Source organism: Phyllobates terribilis, unplaced genomic scaffold, assembly GCF_046119375.1.
Source record: "Phyllobates terribilis strain yellow unplaced genomic scaffold, ASM4611937v1 Scaffold_12__6_contigs__length_324123572, whole genome shotgun sequence".
In the NCBI taxonomy this organism is placed as follows: Eukaryota; Metazoa; Chordata; class Amphibia; order Anura; family Dendrobatidae; genus Phyllobates; species Phyllobates terribilis.
Genome location: NW_027362772.1, coordinates 256,739,218 through 256,758,962, shown reverse-complemented (window position 1 = coordinate 256,758,962; position 19,745 = coordinate 256,739,218). Strand labels below are relative to the sequence as shown.

Genomic DNA, 19,745 nt, shown 5'->3' with positions numbered 1-19,745 from the left:
CAAACAATCTGAAGGCTCACTTGACAAGAGCAGTAGCAGCTTCCTGGGCAGAAACAGCTGGCGCATCGATAGAACAGATATGTAGAGCCGCCACATGGTCTTCCCCACCTCTACATTCTCTAACCACTATCGGCTGGACCTAGCCTATTCCTCTGACCTTACTTTCTATAGTAGGGTCTTGGAGGCTGTGGTCTCCCCCTAACAATGCACTTCTCTGCAATTCTCTCCATGGTGCCGTCATGGGGGAAGGAGAAAAATGAAGTTACTTACCGGTAACGGGATTTCTCAGAGCCCATGACTGCACCCGTAGATTTCCTCCCTTCACGCGTTGGTGTGCACACTTTATTTTGTGGTTTATACGTAGTCACACGGTGTTCCTATTAAGCATCATCATGATGTTGTATATTGTGTTATTAACCTGGAGGACCTCTCGTGCTCTGTAAACTGAGGCGGGAGAGAGGTACCGCCCTTTTTATCTGTAGGTTTCCTGTCCTTGAAGGGCAGATCCCCTCTCTCCGTGGTGCCGTCATGGGCTCTGAGAAATCCCGTTACCGGTAAGTAACTTTGTTTTTTTCGCAGATGATTGAGGAACTACAATTTCCTATGACATTTTAAATATTTATGTCTCAGTGTATTTGCAGTTAAAATTATGTTTTGTCAATAATTCAGTTCCAAATCCCCAGTGCCGGTATCCAGGTATTCTAACATTCCCATATACTTTTAGTATTCAGAGAAGTATGTTCTCCAGAAATGACTTGGATCGCATGCTAATAGCTTACAATATGTGACTTCCCAAGTGTCTTGATTTTTATTTGGCACTGTATAATTATATGTTTTGGGGCAACATACTGATAAACCTTTCAGCATATGGATACAAAATGTAAATTTAGTTCCTTGATGACAGGTATCTGTTGCTCCTCTTCTAACTGAATTCCAGATGAGGAATTAAAATAATTGCAAAATGCTTCTGCAATGTTTACTGCCGCTGGCACACAATTAGCGGGCAGGCATTTTTCTTTCTCATGGTGATTTTCATTTAAACCTGATTAGTGAAGCCACTTAAGCTGTTAAATTAATTACATTTCTGTGCTGATATTCTTGTCTCGTAATACACCTTGCTTGATGATGGAGGCAACAAGGCTTAAAACCATGGTGAATTGAAAGCTGCCAAGTACTTGAGACTCTCAGAGTATGAAAGCCTGGGTGCTCCATAATCTCCCTTGATGTAAGACTATATGTCATTTCCAAGAAGGGGCAAAAGTCTACATAGAGGGTGAGCTGGTTCAGCAATGAGTGAAAGAGGTCACATGATGTGGGAAGACAGCTGTCAACTGAGTGTGCCCATGGAAAATAGAGCTAAGAACACGCAGCATCTCCCGAGATGATTGGTCTGTGTTTGCACAGCCAGAGGGAAAGTGGCTCTTTCAGTTGTATAGTATGGATGTTTTGGTTTCAGTAGTTTGGGTATGATCATGCTGTGCATTACAAATAATTTAACTGATTTATAAATCGCCTTACATACATTATTAAGCTCCTTAAAATGCTGCATGTCCCTATTGCTTTGTTGAATTGTTCTTGATTTACTTTTTTTTAATACAGAATTTGATTGGATAGTGTCGCCCATTAATTGTCATTCACTCTTTTCCTGAACATTACAGACAAGTTAGGTTAATGTTGTAAATTGTTTTCTATTTGTGGTCAGAATAACTGCATATTTACAATGAAAAGACTATAAGTGACATTAGATATTTATTGATTTCTAATATTCATCCAAAGATTAGTGGTGTCTAGTAGATACCGTACTTATCTCCACTGGCTCTAGGTCATACATGTCAAACTGTTGCCCTCAGTGTGGATTTATTTGACCCGTGACACCATAACCACCACCCCTATGTGGTTCCATTATTCTGTATATTGAAGATTGTGATGTCCATTATCCTCTATGGAGGACTATGTGGGGCCCATTATCCTCTATGGAGGACTATGTGGGGCCCATTATCCTCTATTGAGGACTGTGTGGGGCCCATTATGCTGTATGGAGGGCTGTGTGGGGCCCATTATGCTGTATGGAGGGCTGTGTGGGGCCCATTATGCTGTATGGAGGGCTGTGTGGGGCCCATTATGCTGTATGGAGGGCTGTGTGGGGCCCATTATGCTGTTTGGAGGGCTGTGTGGGGCCCGTTACGCTGTATGGAGGGCTGTGTGGAGCCCGTTATGCTGTATGGAGGGCTGTGTGGGGCCCGTTATGCTGCATGGAGGGCTGTGTGGGGCCCGTTATGCTGTATGGAGGGCTGTGTGGGGCCCGTTATGCTGTATGGAGGGCTGTGTGGGGCCCGTTATGCTGTATAGAGGGCTGTGTGGGGCCCGTTTTGCTGTATGGAGGGCTGTGTGGGGCCCGTTATGCTGTATGGAGGGCTGTGTGGGGCCCGTTATGCTGTATGGAGGGCTGTGTGGGGCCCGTTATGCTGTATGGAGGGCTGTGTTGATGCATGTTATGCTGTATGGAGGGCTGTGTTGATGCATGTTAATTGTTAATGTCTTCTAAGTCATCCAAATGTACAGGGTTTTTTTGTTAATGCAAATAGGTATAGTTTAAGTTGCTTAGGACTTGTATCGGATGGGAATCCAGTGGGTGAATAGGAGATAAGATGCAGCAGCCACTAAACAATGTATGCGGCTGCTGTGTTCTTCGGTAACATTGCTTATATCCTGTAGCCTCCGGAGGAGATAATGGTGGATGATGTAGGTGTCAGACCCCACCAATTTGATATTATGCTTATCTTCAGCACTGCAGGATAAGCTCCCTGATACAGACAGGCCTTTACCAAGGTCCAGAGTTGATCGAAACATTGGCCTTTATGCATACTTCTAAATTTGATTTTTTGATTGCATCTCTTGGAGTGCCATGGTTCTTTTCTTCTAAAGTTACATAGTAACATAGTTTTTAAGGTTGAAGGAAGACTAAGGCTATGTGCCCACGATGCAGAAATGCGCCGGATTTTTCCTGAGCGTTTCTGCCTCTCCCCTGGCAGAAAAAAACGCATGCGGATTGTACATGCGTTTTTCCTGCCAGGGACATGCGGATGTGAAGCGTTCTTCACATGCATTTCCGCATGCGGGTTGACAAGCGCTTTCCAAGCGACTTTAGCATCACTTGGAAAGTGCTTGACAACTTAGTCACACTATATAAATCCATATATAAACCTATAAAAGTATTCACTAAAAGTGAAAACAGTCCCAATTCGAATAAAGAGCCGAAAAACAGAGCATTCCCTGATCAATTTTGCTATCACGATAATATATAATATGTAATCACAAGCAAACGGGAATTAAAGAAAAAACTGTGGGATCAGTTTATGAGAAGGTAACAAATTTTATTTTAATATAATAGATATACAGCTTAGAGAATATCGGTTAAAATCGTTTGGAATGACAGAAAATACTGCAATGGTACTATAGAAAGAGTGCTAAAAATAATCCAGGACACATAGAAAAGAAAGACACATAGGATCCTGCTCAAACTACATATAGCTTCCCAGTAAGGCTGCTTAATTGAATAGCAAAGCAATAAATACAAAGCCTGGCAATCAATCAAAAAAGTAAATAGTATGCGACATAATTGTGTCTTATCTGCATAATTAACTTAGAATCATAGTATATATGGAGTAGGTGTAAACAGGAGTCCGTGCAACAGCCACGGATCCTATTCACATTGCATACAGCTTCTCAATAAAGTCAACTCTGGGGTATTAGAAAGGTGTCAGAGTATATACTAAACAATCAATCGAGAAGTTAGTAGTGTGCGGCCCAATTCTGTCTTGTCCACAAGTCAGAGACAAGATCAAGACAAATATAGAACATGGGAATACCTTGAATCATGATGTAGTGGAGAGCAGGTTATGAAGGACCCGTGTGACAGCCTCGACGCGCGTTTCACCTTCCGGCTTCGTCAGGACACACGCGGGTACCATCCCCACATTGAAACGCATGGAATGCGCATCTACATATATAGTGATGCGGAATTCATGCGTTCCAATGCAAGTCAATGGCGGCGAAAACGCAGCTCTTCCGCAAAATAATTGGTAGTGCTGCGTTTTTTCCCGCAATGATAATCCGCAGCGGAAATTTCCGCAGCATGTGCTCAGCACATGCGGATTATCATTGGGGAACATGGCAGGCCTTCTACCATGCTTTTTTTAAGCGTTTCTGCAGCGTTTTTGCCGCTGCGGAAACGCTTAAAAAATGCATCGTGGGCACACAGCCTAAGTCCTTCTAGTTCAACCCATAGCCTAACATGTTGATCCAGAGGAAGGCAAAAAAAAACCATGTGGCAAACACTAAGCTCCACATTGGGGAAAAAAATTCCTTCCTGACTCTATGCACAATCAGACTAGTTCCCTGGATCAACCCCCTATCAAGGAATCTAGTATATATAACCTGTAATGTTATACTTTTCAAGAAACGCATCCATGCCCTTCTTAAATTTTAATAGTGAATCACTCATTACAACATCATGCGGCAGAGAGTTCCATAGTCTCACTGCTCTTACAGTAAAGAATCCGCGTCTGTGATTATGATTAAACCTTCTTTCCTCCAGATGTAGAAGATGCCCCCTTGTCCCCGTCTCAGGCCTCAGAGTAAAAAGATCAGTAGAAAGGTCTTTGTACTGTCCCCTTATATACTTGTACATAGTAATAAGATCACCCCTAAGCCTTCGTTTTTCCAAACTAAATAACCCCAAGTGTAATAACCTGTCTTGGTATTGCAGACCCCCCAGTCCTCTAATAACCTTGGTCGCTCTTCTCTGCACGCGCTCTAGTACAGCTTTGTCTTTCTTATACACCGGAGACCAGAACTGTACACAGTATTCTAAGTGTGGTCGCACTAGTGACTTGTATAAAGGTAAAATTATGTTCTCCTCATGAGCGTCTATGCCTCTTTTAATGCATCCCATTATTTTATTTGCCTTTGCAGCAGCTGCCTGACACTGGCCACCAAACGTGAGCTTCTCATCCACCAATACACCCAGGTCTTTTTCAGTGACAGTTTTGCCCAATGTTTTACAATTAAGCATATAATTATACATTTTATTTCCTCTACCCTAGTGCATTACCTTACATTTATCTCCATTAAAGCTCATTTGCCATTTATCAGCCCAAGCTTGTAGTTTACATAGATCCTCCTTTAATATAAAATTGTCCTCCTCTGTATTGATTACCCTGCAGAGTTTAGTGTCATCTCCAAATATTGAAATACTACTCTGTATGCCCCCTACAAGGTCATTAATAAATATGTTAAAAAGAAGGGGGCCCAATACTGACCCCGGTGGTACCCCACTGTTAACTGTGACCCAGTCTGAGTGTGCTCCATTAATAACCACCCTTTGTTTCCTATCGCTGAGCCAGTTCTTAACCCACATACATATATTTTCCCCTATCCCCATTGTTCTCATTTTATGTATCAACCTTTTGTGTGGAACCGTATCAAAAGCTTTTGAAAAGTCCATATACACAACATCCACTGCATTTCCTTGGTCCAGTCCAGAACTTTCCTCCTCATAAAAGCTGATCAGATTAGTTTGACAGGAACGGTCCCTCGTAAACCCATGTTGATATTGGGTCATGAGGTTATTCTTCTTCAGATACTCTAGTATAGCATCTCTTAGGAAACTCTCCAGGATTTTACCCCCAGTAGATGTTAAGCTTACTGGCCTATAATTTCCAAGTTCGGTTTTTGTCCCCTTTTTGAATATTGGCACCACATTTGCTATACGCCAGTCCTGTGGTACAGACCCTGTTGTTATGGAATCTTAAAAGATTAAAAATAATGGTCTATCTATGACGTTACTTAATTCCTGCAGTACTCGCGGGTGTATCCCATCCGGGCCCGGGGATTTGTCAACTTTAGTGATTTTTAGATGCCGCTGTACTTCTTGCTGGGTTAAGTAAGTGACATTTAATGGAGAATTTTTGTCATCACTGATGTCATGTTTTCTGTCATGTGATTTTCTTGTGTAAATACTGTTGAAAAAAAATAATTTAGCATATTGGCTTTTTCCTCATCCTCCTCCACCATTTCACCCAGACTATTTTTAAGGGGGCCAACACTATCATTTTTTTAGTTTTTTACTATTTATGTAGTTAAAGAATATTTTGGGATTCATTTTACTTTCTCTGGCAATGAGTCGCTCTGTCTCAATCTTTGCTGCCTTGATTTGGCTTTTACAGAATTTATTTAATTTTCTGTATTTATTTAATGCCTCATCACTACCTACCGTACTTTTTGGACCATAAGACACACTTTTTTCCTCCAAAATTTTGGAGGAAAATGGGGGGTGGGTCTTATAGTCTGAATGTTGGGGGGGGGGGCGTGTATATTTATGTGGGGTGTCGGGAGAGCGGTATCGGTGGAGGTGCGGGGCACAGGAGGCAGCAGCCGCCTGCTGCAGCCTACACTGTCCCCGCTGCTAAAGAAAATGAATATTCACTGCTCCCCACGCCCATGAGGTGTGGGGAGCACTGAATATTCATGCTCCTTAATAGCAGTATACAGTGTAGCCGTTCATCGGCTGCTGCTGCCGGCTATCTCCTGTGCCCTCTGTTAAAGGGCATGAATATTCAACCTCTCTCCACGCCCGTGGGCGTGGGGAGGGGGTGAATATTCATGCCCTTTAATGAGCGGGCACAGGAGATAGCCGGCAGCAGCCGCAGAGCGGCTCCGCTGTGTGCCGGCTATGAAGGAGAGTGAAGTCACTGCTCCCCGCGCACACAGGCCCGGCGTGGGGAGCAGTGACTTCCGGCAGCTGATCTCTCCATATGAGCCGCGCATGGCAGTGACGTCATGCGCGGCTCACATGGAGAGATCAGTGCAGGCAGACCAGACGCAGCGCTGGAGGAGAGAAGAAAGGTGAGTATGAGTGTTTATTTTTTTTTAATGTTCAGCCTGATGGGGATTAGGGGGACCACGCATACTAGGACAGGGATTAGGGGTGCCATGCACACCAGGACAGGGATTAGGGGTGCCATGCACACCAGGACAGGGATTAGGTGTGCCAAGCATACCAGGACAGGGATGAGGGGTGCCATGCATACCAGGACAGGGATGAGGGGTGCCATGCATACCAGGATATAGGGATGAGGGGTGCCATGCATACCAGGATAGGGATGAGGGGTGCCTTGCATACCAGGATAGGGATGAGGGGTGCCTTGCATTCCAGGACAGGGATGAGGGGTGCCATGCATTCCAGGACAGGGATGAGGGGTGCCATGCATTCCAGGACAGGGATGAGGGGTGCCATGCATACCAGGATAAGGATGAGGGAGCCATGCATACCAGGATGGAGGGATGCCAGGCATACCAGGATGGGGATGGGGACCACATATAAAAGGAAGGGGGGCGGCATATATACCAGGATGGGGGATATTGTCAGAATTGGGGGACATTACCCCTATACCAGTGTCAGCAGAAGACCCCCTCCCCCTTAAAAGTGCATCATGACCACATTTTTTGCTTAAATTTTTTTTATTTTATTTTCCTCCTCTAAAACCTAGGTGCGTTTATTCCCATAGGGTATATATTGTGCACAGGTTCTATTCAGGATGCTAATAAATGTCTCCCATTTGCTTTGTGTAGTTTTATGTCTCAGGATATCGTCCCAGTTTATTGCACTAAGATCATCTCTCAACCGTTGGAAATTTGCCTTCCTGAAGTTTAGTGTCCTTGTAAACCCTCTACTACACATCTTATTAAAGGATACATGAAAGCTTATTATTTTGTGATCACTATTACCCAAGTGACCCCCAACTCGTATATTTGATATGCGGTCTGGCCTGTTGGTTAATATTAGGTCTAGCAGTGTCCCCCCTTCTTGTTGGGTCCTGAACCAGTTGTGAAAGGTAATTGTCTCTCATAGTTGTCAAAAACCTATTACCTTTGCTTGAACTACAGGTTTCTGTTCCCCAGTGTATTTCAGGGTAGTTGAAGTTCCCCATAATAATGACTTCTCCTTGAGTCGCTGCTTCATCTATTTGCTTTATGAGGATATTCTCCGCTGCTTCCATTGTTTTTGGAGACTTATAACAAACCCCTATCAGTAATTTATTATTTTTCCCCCCTCCCCTTATCTCCACCCACAGGGACTCTACATTTTCATTAGATTCACATATATTCTCACGCAAGATGGCTTTTAATGATGATTTTACATATAAACACACACCCCCCTCCCTTGTTTGTGCGGTTATTTCTGAACAAACTATAGCCCTGTAAATTAACTGCCCAGTCATGGCCCTCATCCAGCCATGTCTCAGATAATCCCCACCATGTCATAATTATTTTCCAACAAAATTAATTCTAATTCCTCCCATTTTGTTGGTGAGGCTTCTGGCATTAGTGTATATGCATTTTATGTATCTCTCTGTACCTCTATTCCTTCTTACTATGTTGACTGTTCTAACCCCACCCCCAATTTCTTTATTTGAGCCCAGGTCACTATCTGCACTATCTTCCCCATCTATAAAATGAATACTCCCCCCCCCCCCCCCCCCCCAAATCCCTAGTTTAAACACTCCTCCAACCTTCTAGCCATTTTCTCCCCCTGCACAGCTGCACCCTCCCCATTGAGGTGCAGCACGTCCCTAGCGTAGAACCTGTAGCCAACTGAGAAGTCGGCCCAGTTCTCCATGAACCCAAACCCCTCCTTCCTACACCAATTCCTGAGCCACTTATTTATCTCCCTAATCTCCCGTTGACCCTCTGGTGTGGCACGTGGTACAGGTAGTATTTCAGAGAATACCACCTTGGAGGTCCTTGCTCTCAGCTTGCAGCCTAATTCCCTGAAATCATCTTTAAGGACCTTCCACCTACCTCTAGCTTTGTCATTTGTGCCAGTGTGCACCATGACCTCTGGGTCCTCACCAGCCCCTCCCAGTAATCTGTCAACCCGATCAGCGATGTGCCGGACTTGAGCTCCAGGTAAGAAGCACACTGTTCGACGATCCTTGTCTTTGTGACAGATTGCCCTATCTGTTCCCCTAATAATTGAGTCCCCCACTACCAGCACCTGCCTGGCCTACCATGCTTTCCTATTCCCCCCCTTACTGGAGCTCACACTCATCCGGCTTTCAGAGAACATGCCTTGCTGCAGCAGTGCTACCCCTGTACCGACACCCCCTCATCTGCCAAGTTTGAAAACTTATTGGGGTGTGCCAGATCAGGACTAGCCTCCCTGGCACTCTTCCCTCTGCCCCACCTTCTAGCTGTCACCCAGCTAGCTGCCTCACTGTCCTGCAGCTCCCAACTACCACCCTCCCCCACATTTACCCCAGTGAGCTGCTGCTCAGTGAGCAGCAGACTCCTTTCCATATTGTCAATGGATCTCAGTGTTGCCAGCTACTCATTTAGATCCAGTACCTGGGCTTCCAAACGTACAACGTGCACACATCTCGCACAGCAGTATGCATCCACGACCGGCTGTTCAAGGATTGCTTACATGTGGCAAGATGTACACTGGATAGCATTGTCAATAATGGAGTTTATTTCCTAATGGGGATTGCACTAGACACAAATCTTAAGTAAAAAGAAATGTAAAGAATTAATAAAATACAGACAGCAATTCAGTCCAAATTCCTCCCTTCCAAACTCCCTGAATCCAAATCACTGAAAAACAAGTCACACACTTACTTCCGTTTGCACTTACGCTCCGGTTACACTCAGCTCGTTCACACTCGCTAAGGAAGAAGATTTAAAGAGTTTTTTTTTTCTCCCCCCCTTTAGCAGCAATCCACCCTACAGCTCAATGCACTTACAAAGTTGAGTGGATTATCACTGTAGCACCCTCACTGAATCGGTAGGACTCAACCATTATATTTAAGGTCAGTCCTAGACAACCTCTTTAATCGACTTGTAAATTCTAGTTTAGTTTACATTCACATGATTGTGTCCAAGTTTGCCTCTGTAAAAATGGATAGGTTCTGTGTGCTATCCTTTTCCTCACTTTTGTAGATATTAACAGCCGACTGTAGGCCACACAAAGAAAATTAGATTAGGACAAATTAGGATTTTCTCAAATCTAGCACATGGGTCTGTGAAAAACTGATGTGTGAAGATTTTTTAACTTGAATGGGTCTGTATTCTGCTGTCCAGTTTTAAAATGGACAAACACTAACGAGAAAAGCGTTTGTGTGAGCAAACCCTTACATTAAGAGACTTTATATACATAAACTGACTAGTTCATCTGCCATTAACCTTTTAAAATTCTTGCAGGTGATTTTTATGCACTCAATAATTTAAGGTGGTCATACACATTGGATATGATCAGCATATCATTCAGCTCATAACTATCTCTCCTGACTTCCTTGTATACAGAAATGCTCGACCATGGCTTATCTCCCCTCCTAACAAAATGATTGGATGATTGAATGCCATCCACCTAATCCGTATGTCCCCTGCATAATCTGTCAGGGGACAATTAGGAGGCCCCCATACACATTAGACGGTCATCCGATTTCACCAAAATCTGTGCGTTCAGATGACTTTTATCTAATATGTATGGGAGCCTTAAAAGTGCTTGCAAGTGCTTTCTGAAAAAAAAAAATCTTGTTTATTTTTTGATTGAATGTGGACATTTACTTGTATACAGTACATGTAAGTATAACCGCCTGTAAAATAGCTTGTGGGATGTCCTAGAAAGTCTGCGTGTGTGGGTGAGGGATGGGAGTTTAGTAGTAAGCTGTTTTGTATTTCCTCCACATATACTTGTATATTGAAATTCTCTGGGAGAACTGCATAACTCTTAAGGCTCCCTATGCCGAGTTGGCGCTCTCTACAAGAAGAAACTTTGCTCCTTAGAACCTCTGTCAGAGGCTTTTCACCCAGCCAAATCAGGTATTTTGCTGAGCACTGATGAGGGGCAAACTGCTCGAAACAAGTATCTGCAAATACATTTTCTGATTTGGCATCTTAATCGAAGTCATATGGCACATGCCTTTTAAAGGGAACCTGTCAGGTCCCCACTGCCACCAGAACCACGAGCAGTTGTCTTCATTGTGATGTGTTTTTATACTGTTGTAATGCATGTTTTATGTTGCTACATTATTAATATACTGTAAATGTGAACAGGGTTAATTATTCTAACAGTCTCTATGAATGTTTTGAAAAATGTCAGTCACCTAGGTTTAATCATCCAGACTAATGCTTTAGGTCTGTAATACTTGAAATTGCTGGGTTGTTTTTTTCCCTGTATTGGTTGAGAAGCATCCCTTGGCCCCTCCTGACATTACACATCTCCAGCAGTTGCAGTGTAAGCTGAATTGATTTGACAGAAGTGGCACTTGGTGTGAGCCCTTTCTACTCGTGCTCATGAATTGTTGCATTTGATCTCTTTTAGGAGACAGGACTTCACTGGTTCCTGGTTTGACGAAATCGAATTAACTGCTGCTGAACAAATATGGAAGCAGGTTGTGAGCAGCTCATATCCCGACCTCCGTAGCGTGGGCTGGGATGCTGTTCCTAGTCTGCCAGTTGCCAATCTCAAGGTGCAGTAAAATATTTTGAAGATGTTTTTGATATGCTTTTTTACTTCTAATCTATTTTCTATACCATGAAATCATTACCATATTTTCTCCTTCCCCCATGATGGCACCACGGAGAGAGGGGATCCGCCCTTTCAGAACTGGAAACCTACAGATAAAAAGGGCGGTACCTCTCTCCTGCATCAGTTGGTTTCCTGTCCTTGACGGGGGACCTACAGTACACCCCAGAGACAAAGATAGATATGAAGGCAGTAGGAGGAGAACCAAAGACTTCTTGTTCAATAGACCCCCAACGACAATTATTAGCCCTCCCAATGAGGGTTCGCTCCGGGTGGGCGGTTGTCTGGGTTTTTCCCGGCCTGGGAAAATATATCAAACAGCCCATGGATCCTGGACCTAATAAAATCAGGCCTAAAATTCCAATTCCTTTCAGTCCCTCATCCAAACTTCATGATAACTCCCAAAAGGTCCTCATGCGAAGAACAGTTAGCACTAGAGCAAGAAGTTCGGACTCTGATAGAAAAAGCAATCGTTCAGGAGGTGTCTACCAGGGAGCAGTGGTAGGGTTTCTATTGTCCTCTGTTTTCTGAGGAAGAACCCGGACGGGACTTTCAGGACTATTATCAATCTGAAAAAATTAAACAAACTACTGAAGGTTCAGACCTTCAATATGGAGACAATAAAGTCATCAGTGAAAATGCTGTTTCAGTATTGCTTCATGACGGTGCTGGACCTGAGGGATGCCTATTATCATGTCCCCATCCACAAAGATTTCCAGAGGTTCCTCAGGGTGGCGGTCCTAATAGGTCAATAGGTCAAGCATTATCAATACATGGCCCTCCCATTCGGCCTGGCCATTGCCCCGAGTGTGTTCACAAAAATAATCGCGGAGGTGATGGCGCACCTGAGAGAGCAGAACATCCTGGTAGTCCCATATCGGGACGATTTTTTATAATAGGCCGCTCATTCCGGCATTGCTGAACACTACTAAAGAAGGTCATGGGTTCCTTAAGGAGCTTAGGTTGGCTTTTGAATCTGGAAAAGTCCAGAACCGAACCAGGTCAGGTGCAGGAATATCTGGGCATTATATTGGATTCAATAAATCAGGAGTGCCGCCTCCCGGCAGGAAAAATCCATGAACTTATAAGCCAGGTGTCTCAGATAGAGGATCACCCAAGCATGACCCTGCTTAAAGCCATGTCCCTCCTGGGTTCCATGACTGCCTGTTTCCCAGCAGTCCAGTGGGCCCAGATACATTCAAGAGAATTGCAGTGGGAAATATTAGAGGCTGGAAACTCTCTCTGAGGGCTCTTAGAAAGTCAGCTAACCTTATTAAAAACCATACTTTCCTTAAAATGGTGGGCGGAGTCAAACAGTTTAAGCCGGGGTGTCCCATGGGTAACTCTAGTCACTCAGATACTGACCACAGATGCGAGCCCCAGGAGTTGGGGCGAACACTTAAACGACCAACTAGCTCTGGGTCCCTAAAATCCGTTTCCTCGAACATGAAGGAGCTCTTGGCGGTGAAGTTTGCCCTCGTAGAATTTCTGGTCTCTCTGCTAGTTCATCATGTAAGGGTGCTCTCGGACAACCGGGTAGTGGTGGCGTATCTCAATCTCCAGGGAGGTACCTGGTCCCGTCCTCTGATGCAGGTGACAGAAGGTATTTTCCTTTTGGCCGAAAGCTATTTGGGGTCCCTGTCGGCGCTCCATATAAAGGGAATAAAAAATCACAGAGTAGATTTCCTAAGCCGGACTCAGCTGAAGCAGGGCGAGTGGGAGCTAAATCAGGAGGTTTTTGATCAGATAATAGAGGCATGGGGACGTCCTACCGTAGATCTGTTTGCCGACAGCCGGAACAGAAAGGTAGCAGAGTTTTGCTCTCTAGACCACAGGGGGAACCCACTAGCAGTAGACGCTTTCATGATCCCGTAGACTCACACTTTGGGCTATGCTTTTCCTCCGATTGCTCTAATTCCAGCAGTTCTAAGGAAAATCAGGGAGGACGAAGTAAGAGTAATCCTGATAGCTCCTTTCTGGCCAAAAAAGCCCATGGTTTTCTTTTCTGAGAATGTTGTCCATCTCAGACCCCTGGGTGCTTCCGGAGCTCCCGAACCTTCTGTCTCAGGGGCCGATTCTTCATCCTCGGGTAAAGAATTTAGATTTGACAGCATGGAATTTGAGAGGAACCTCCTAGGGGATAGAGGGTTCTCTCCAAACTTAATTTCCATATTACTACGAAGTAGGAAGCCCGTAACTACCAAACTTTATGGGAGGACTTGGAGGAAATTCCTCTCATTTTCTGGCTTAGATTGGATGGTAAAGTTCCGCAGTCAGCTATTCTAGAACTTCTTCAGAAAGGGTTGGAACAGGGCCTAGCCACAAGTACTTTGAAGGTCCAAGTTGCAGCGCTAGGGGCCTTGTACAATTGTGATTTGGCCAAGAATAGGTGGATAGCAAGATTCATCAAGGCGGCGGCTAGACCTAGGTCCGTCCCCCTCGGAATCTTTCTCCCTGAGATTTAAACTTAGTTCTTAAGGCCCTAACCAAACCACCTTTTGAACCCTTGGCAGAGCCACCCTTGAGAATCCTTTCCCTGAAAACATCACTCTTGGTAGCCCTTACGTTGGCACGGAGGGTTAGCGATATTCAGGCTTTGTCAGCGGGGGCCCCCCTTTACACAAATCCTGGATGATAGGGTTATACTTAAGATAGACCCAGGTTACCTTCCAAAAGTAGCGTCATGCTTTCATAGAATCCAGGAGATTTCCTTTCCATCCTTCTGCCCAAATCCCAAGAATAAAAGTAAAAGGGCCACACAGGAGCATAGGAAGGATAGGGCTCTCTTTGTGTGCTTTCAGGGGTCGCAGAAGGGGCAGAAAGCCTCTAAAAGTACGTTGGCAAGGTGGATAAGAGACGCCATCATCCTGTCATACTCCACAAGTGGGGAAGCTATCCCAAAGAATCTGAAGGCTCACTCGACAAGAGCAGTAGCAGCTTCCTGGGCAGAAAGAGCTGGCGCATCGATAGAACAGATATGTAGAGCCGCCACATGGTCTTCCCCCTCTACATTCTCTAACCACTATCGGCTGGACCTAGCCTATTCCTTTGACCTTGCTTTCGGTAGAAGGGTCTTGGAGGCAGTGGTCCCTCCCTAAAAATGCACTTCTCTGAAATTCTCTCCATGGTGCCGTCATGGGGAAAGGAGAAAAACAAAGTTACTTACCGGTAACGGAATTTCTCAGAGCCCATGACGGCACCCGTACATTCCCTCCCTTTCATGCGTTGGTGTGCACACTTTTATGTTCTATATGTAGTCACACTGTGTTTCTATTAAGCGTCATAATTATGTCGTATATTGTGTTATTAACCTGGAGGTCCTCTTGTGCTCTGTAAACAACTGATGTGGGAGAGAGGTAGCGCCCTTTTTATCTGTAGGTTTCCTGTCCTTGAAGGGCGAATCCCCTCTCTCCGTGGTGCCGTCATGGGCTCTGAGAAATCCCGTTACTGGTAAGTAACTTTGTTTTTTCGGACTATAAGACGCACCCCCCCCCCCAAATTTGGGGGAAAAAAGGGGTGTGTGTCTTATAGTCTGAATGTGGCTGTTATAATGCTTACTGTGGTGTGGGGAGGTGGCGGCAGTGATGGAGCGTGGTCGTATGTCAGGGAGAGAGGTCACACAGCAGGGATCAGCGGTGCCGCCATGAATTCACTAAAGCAGCATTAGATAGGAGGAAGTGGGCGGTCTCCAGTCCAGATTACGTGCTGCAGTGACGTTACAAAGAGTCAGGGCCGGGGAGACTGTGCGTTGAGCTGTTTTGTGTTGCCCCGGGTATGCCTCTTTCTAAGGTCACTGCAGGACATGATCTGGACCCGGAGACTGCCCACTTCCTCCTGTCAGTGTTTAACTCGGCTTTTGTGAATTCATGGCGGTGCCGCTGACCCCTGCTGTGTGACCCTTCTTCATGCCGTGCGACCCCTTTCCCTGCTGTGCGATGTCTCTCCCTGCCGCTCCATCGCTGTGCGATCTCTCTCCCTGCCGCTCCATCGCTGTGCGATCTCTCTTCCTGCCTCTCCATCGCTGTGCGATCTCTCTTCCTGCCTCTCCATCGCTGTGTGATCTCTCTTCCTGCCTCTCCATCGCTGTGTGATCTCTCTTCCCGCCGCTCCATCGCTGTGTGATCTCTCTTCCCGCCGCTCCATCGCTGTGTGATCTCTCTTCCCGCCGCTCCATCGCTGTGTGATCTCTCTTCCCGCCGCTCCATCGCTGTGTGATCTCTCTTCCCGCCGTTGCATCGCTGTGTGATCTCTCTTCGCTGTGTGAACTCTCTTCCTGCCTCTCCATCGCTGTATGATCTCTCTTCCTGCCGCTCCATCGCTGTGTGATCTCTCTTCCTGCCGCTCCATCGCTGTGTGATCTCTCTTCCTGCCGCTCCATCGCTGTGTGAACTCTCTTCCTGCCTCTCCATCGCTGTGTGAACTCTCTTCCTGCCTCTCCATCGCTGTGTGATCTCTCTTCCTGACGCTGCATCGCTGTATGATCTCTCTTCCTGCCGCTGCATCGCTGTATGATCTCTCTTCTTGCCGCTCCATCGCTGCGTGATCTCTCTTCCTGCCGCTTCATCGCTGTGTGAACTCTCTTCCTGCCGCTCCATCGCTGTGTGATCCCTCTTCCTGCCGCTCCATCGCTGTGTGATCCCTCTTCCTGCCGCTCCATCGCTGTGTGATCTCTTCCTTCCGCTCCATCGCTGTGTGCTCTCTCTTCCTGCCGCTCCATCGCTGTGTGATCTCTCTTCCTGCCTCTTCATCGCTGTGTGATCCCTCTTCCTGCCTCTTCATTGCTGTGTGAACTCTCTTCCTGCCGCTCCATCGCTGTGTGAACTCTCTTCCTGCCTCTCCATCGCTGTGTGAACTCTCTTCCTGCCTCTTCATCGCTGTGTGATCTCTCTTCCTGCCTCTTCATCGCTGTGTGATCCCTCTTCCTGCCTCTTCATCGCTGTGTGATCGCTCTTCCTGCAGCTCCATCGCTGTGTGATCGCTCTTCCTGCCTCTCCATCGCTGTGTGATCTCTCTTCCTGCCTCTCCATCGCTGTGTGATCCCTCTTCCTGCCGCTCCATCGCTGTGATCTCTCTTCCTGCCTCTTCATCGCTGTGTGATCCTTCTTCCTGCCTCTTCATCGCTGTGTGATCTCTCTTCCTGCCTCTTCATCGCTGTGTGATCTCTCTTCCTGCCTCTTCATCGCTGTGTGATCCCTCTTCCTGCCTCTTCATCGCTGTGTGATCTCTCTTCCTGCCTCTTCATCGCTGTGTGATCCCTCTTCCTGCCTCTTCATCACTGTGTGATCCCTCTTCCTGCCTCTTCATCGCTGTGTGATCTCTCTTCCTGCCTCTTCATCGCTGTGTGATCGCTCTTCCTGCCGCTCCATCGCTGTGTGAACTCTCTTCCTGCAGCTCCATCGCTGTGTGATCCCTCTTCCTGCCTCTTCATCGCTGTGTGAACTCTCTTCCTGCAGCTCCATCGCTGTGTGATCCCTCTTCCTGCCTCTTCATCGCTGTGTGATCTCTCTTCCTGCCGCTCCATCGCTGTGTGATCCCTCTTCCTGCCTCTTCATCGCTGTGTGATCGCTCTTCCTGCCGCTCCATCGCTGTGTGAACTCTCTTCCTTCAGCTCCATCGCTGTGTGATCCCTCTTCCTGCCTCTTCATCGCTGTGTGAACTCTCTTCCTGCAGCTCCATCGCTGTGTGATCCCTCTTCCTGCCTCTTCATCGCTGTGTGATCTCTCTTCCTGCCGCTCCATCGCTGTGTGATCCCTCTTCCTGCCTCTTCATCGCCGCCGCCGCCTCCCCACATCACAGTAAGCATTATAACAGCTTTAAAAAAGAACATATGGTAAAACACTATACCACTGTGGTGAACTATAACTCCCAGCATGTCATAAGAGCTGCAGGACATGCTAGGAGTTATGGTTCTCCTGAGGGCAACCACATGACATTAATGGTACCTATGGGATCTTAAAGAGGACATACCGTACGTGGCTGAAGTCATACAGCCAGAACCTGATACACGTGCCTGTGGCTCGGGCAGCATGTATCAGGTACTGGCTGTATGACTTCAGCCACGTATGTTTTTCGGCGTTTCAAAGAAAAACATACGGTACAGTACTTTAAAAGCCACAGGGTCCGAGCCGCACTGGAGACTAATTGGACAGCTGGGTCCCCAGTGGCTTCTCCCCATCTGCTCCCATTGAGTGACAATTTTCTTCCTGCTTGCATGTACAGGAAGAGACTTATTAGTCATTGAAAGCAGGAGAGGAGAAGCCAAAGTACGGTATGTTTTCCTCTGCCCCAGCATTTCAGAGGGAAACATATCGTATCTGCCTTAGGTCATACATCCAGTGTCTGATACATTCTGTTTGATCCACGGACAGCATGTATAAGCTGTCACATTCTCTATAAAGTGTTTGTTCAGCGCTGCTTATGGTACTTCCGCCTTGGGAGATGAGCACTGTTGAGGGCATCACTTCTACAGAGACCTGACAGGACAGATGCATGATTGGTAGCAATCATGCAGGTGTCTTGGTAGGCTTGCTGGCAGGATATCAGCACCACTAACTTCCCAATCCAGAAGCAAACAGTGCCAGACAAACCTATTCACTTATCAAAAATATTTTGGCACATTTTTTGCTTCAAAAAGTTTTTTCCTCTTTTTTCCACCTATAAAACCTGGGTGCGTCTTTTGGTCCTTTGTGTCTTATAGTCCAAAAAATACGGCATGTGTTTGCAGCTCCAGACTATATATTTTCCATGCTCTGCTCAGTTTCAAAAAGTTTTCAGAAGTTGTGTAGTCTGTAGCTGACATCGTCAAGGTTAATAATAAATGATCAGCAGAGCTCTGAGCTGCTATGTCAGTAATGGCTTCTGATTTCGACCCCTATTTTTCCTCATCACTAATCCTATTCCGACACCTTCATGTTTGATTCAAGTGAAATAATATCAAATTAGCTGTAGTAAAATTGTAAATAGGGGTTAATGGGTAATAAATTATGACATTTATTTATATAATAAAAAATTCAAAACGTTCCTAAATTTGTGGGAAAGTATGCAAGCTACATACTAAAACATTAAAACTACCTATCTTCACCTGTAGTTTGCTTTTTAAAAAAACAAACTGTATTTTACTCACCCTCCCCTTAGTGCCGAGTCTCCGCTGCTACAGCCAATCTGAGCTCAGCAGCTCGTGCTATAAACTTGGGCAGAGCCATTGAGCTCAGCTATTGGTTGTAGTGCTATCAACATGACATTATTGCAGACAATAACAGACTCCTACAGCAATGGCGGAGACTCTGCAATATGGGGAGGGTGAGTCAAACACTATTTTTTTAAACAAAGTGCAACCGGGGAACCCCTTTAAACAATATCAATAATTCATATTTTTTTCTGCTGGAGTCAGTACGTTTTTACAGACTCCACACAAAAGTGACTGTGCCAGCCCTGGCAGGTCTTCTGAGCTCTTATTGATTATTGACCGAAGAGATCCTGTTGCCAAGTGGCTTCACTAAGTAGTCGTCTTACTGGGTCCATATGATAGGCAAGTGTGGCTACTGTAATCGACCGCTGATTGCTCTCTCGCTGAAGCTTTCTGCTAAAGCCTACATTGCTCAGAATTTGGACAAAAGGTGGCTGGATGAAAACCACATCCATAGTTGTTAAGCCTTAAAGGGAAACTATCATGAGAAATGACCTGCTGTTGAAATCCGGTTTTTGTGTTGTTTTTTTTTTTTTTTTGCAATGTTTTCTTTTTATCCATATCACAATTTGTATTAAAAAAATAGAAATCTTGAAATCCACACATACCTTAGCAGCAATGAGCAGTCTCTGACCCTATCTTTTGTGTTGAAGCATCTAATGAGCGTGTACAAGGGTCATTATGAAGGGAGGTGGAGCTGTTGAGCGAGCATGCTCAGATATAGCGTTTTTCGAGCATGCTCGGGTGCAACCTTGGGGACTCGAACATTTTACTTGAACCCCTGCAATGCTTGTATAATACCTGAGCATGCTCTGATAACGCTATATCCGGGCACTCTCGCTCATAACTAGCTGTAACATTGCCTATTGTGATTTGTGGATTCTATGTTATGAGTTGTGAATAGAGATGTTATCAGTCATTGTAATCCTGGCTGTGATAAGAAGGAGCCTGTTGAAAACTCTACTTCAAAGA

General features: G+C 45.6%; 1 protein-coding gene across 1 annotated transcript in view; it reads left to right on the top strand.

The window, feature by feature from the left end:
* FAAP20 (FA core complex associated protein 20) overlaps positions 1-19,745 on the top strand; it is a 62,976-nt gene that overhangs the window by 36,031 nt on the left and 7,200 nt on the right. Inside the window, exon 3 of the mRNA XM_073655260.1 lies at positions 11,384-11,531. Coding sequence (XP_073511361.1) covers positions 11,384-11,531 — 148 coding nt within the window. The remainder of the gene's footprint in view (positions 1-11,383; positions 11,532-19,745) is intronic.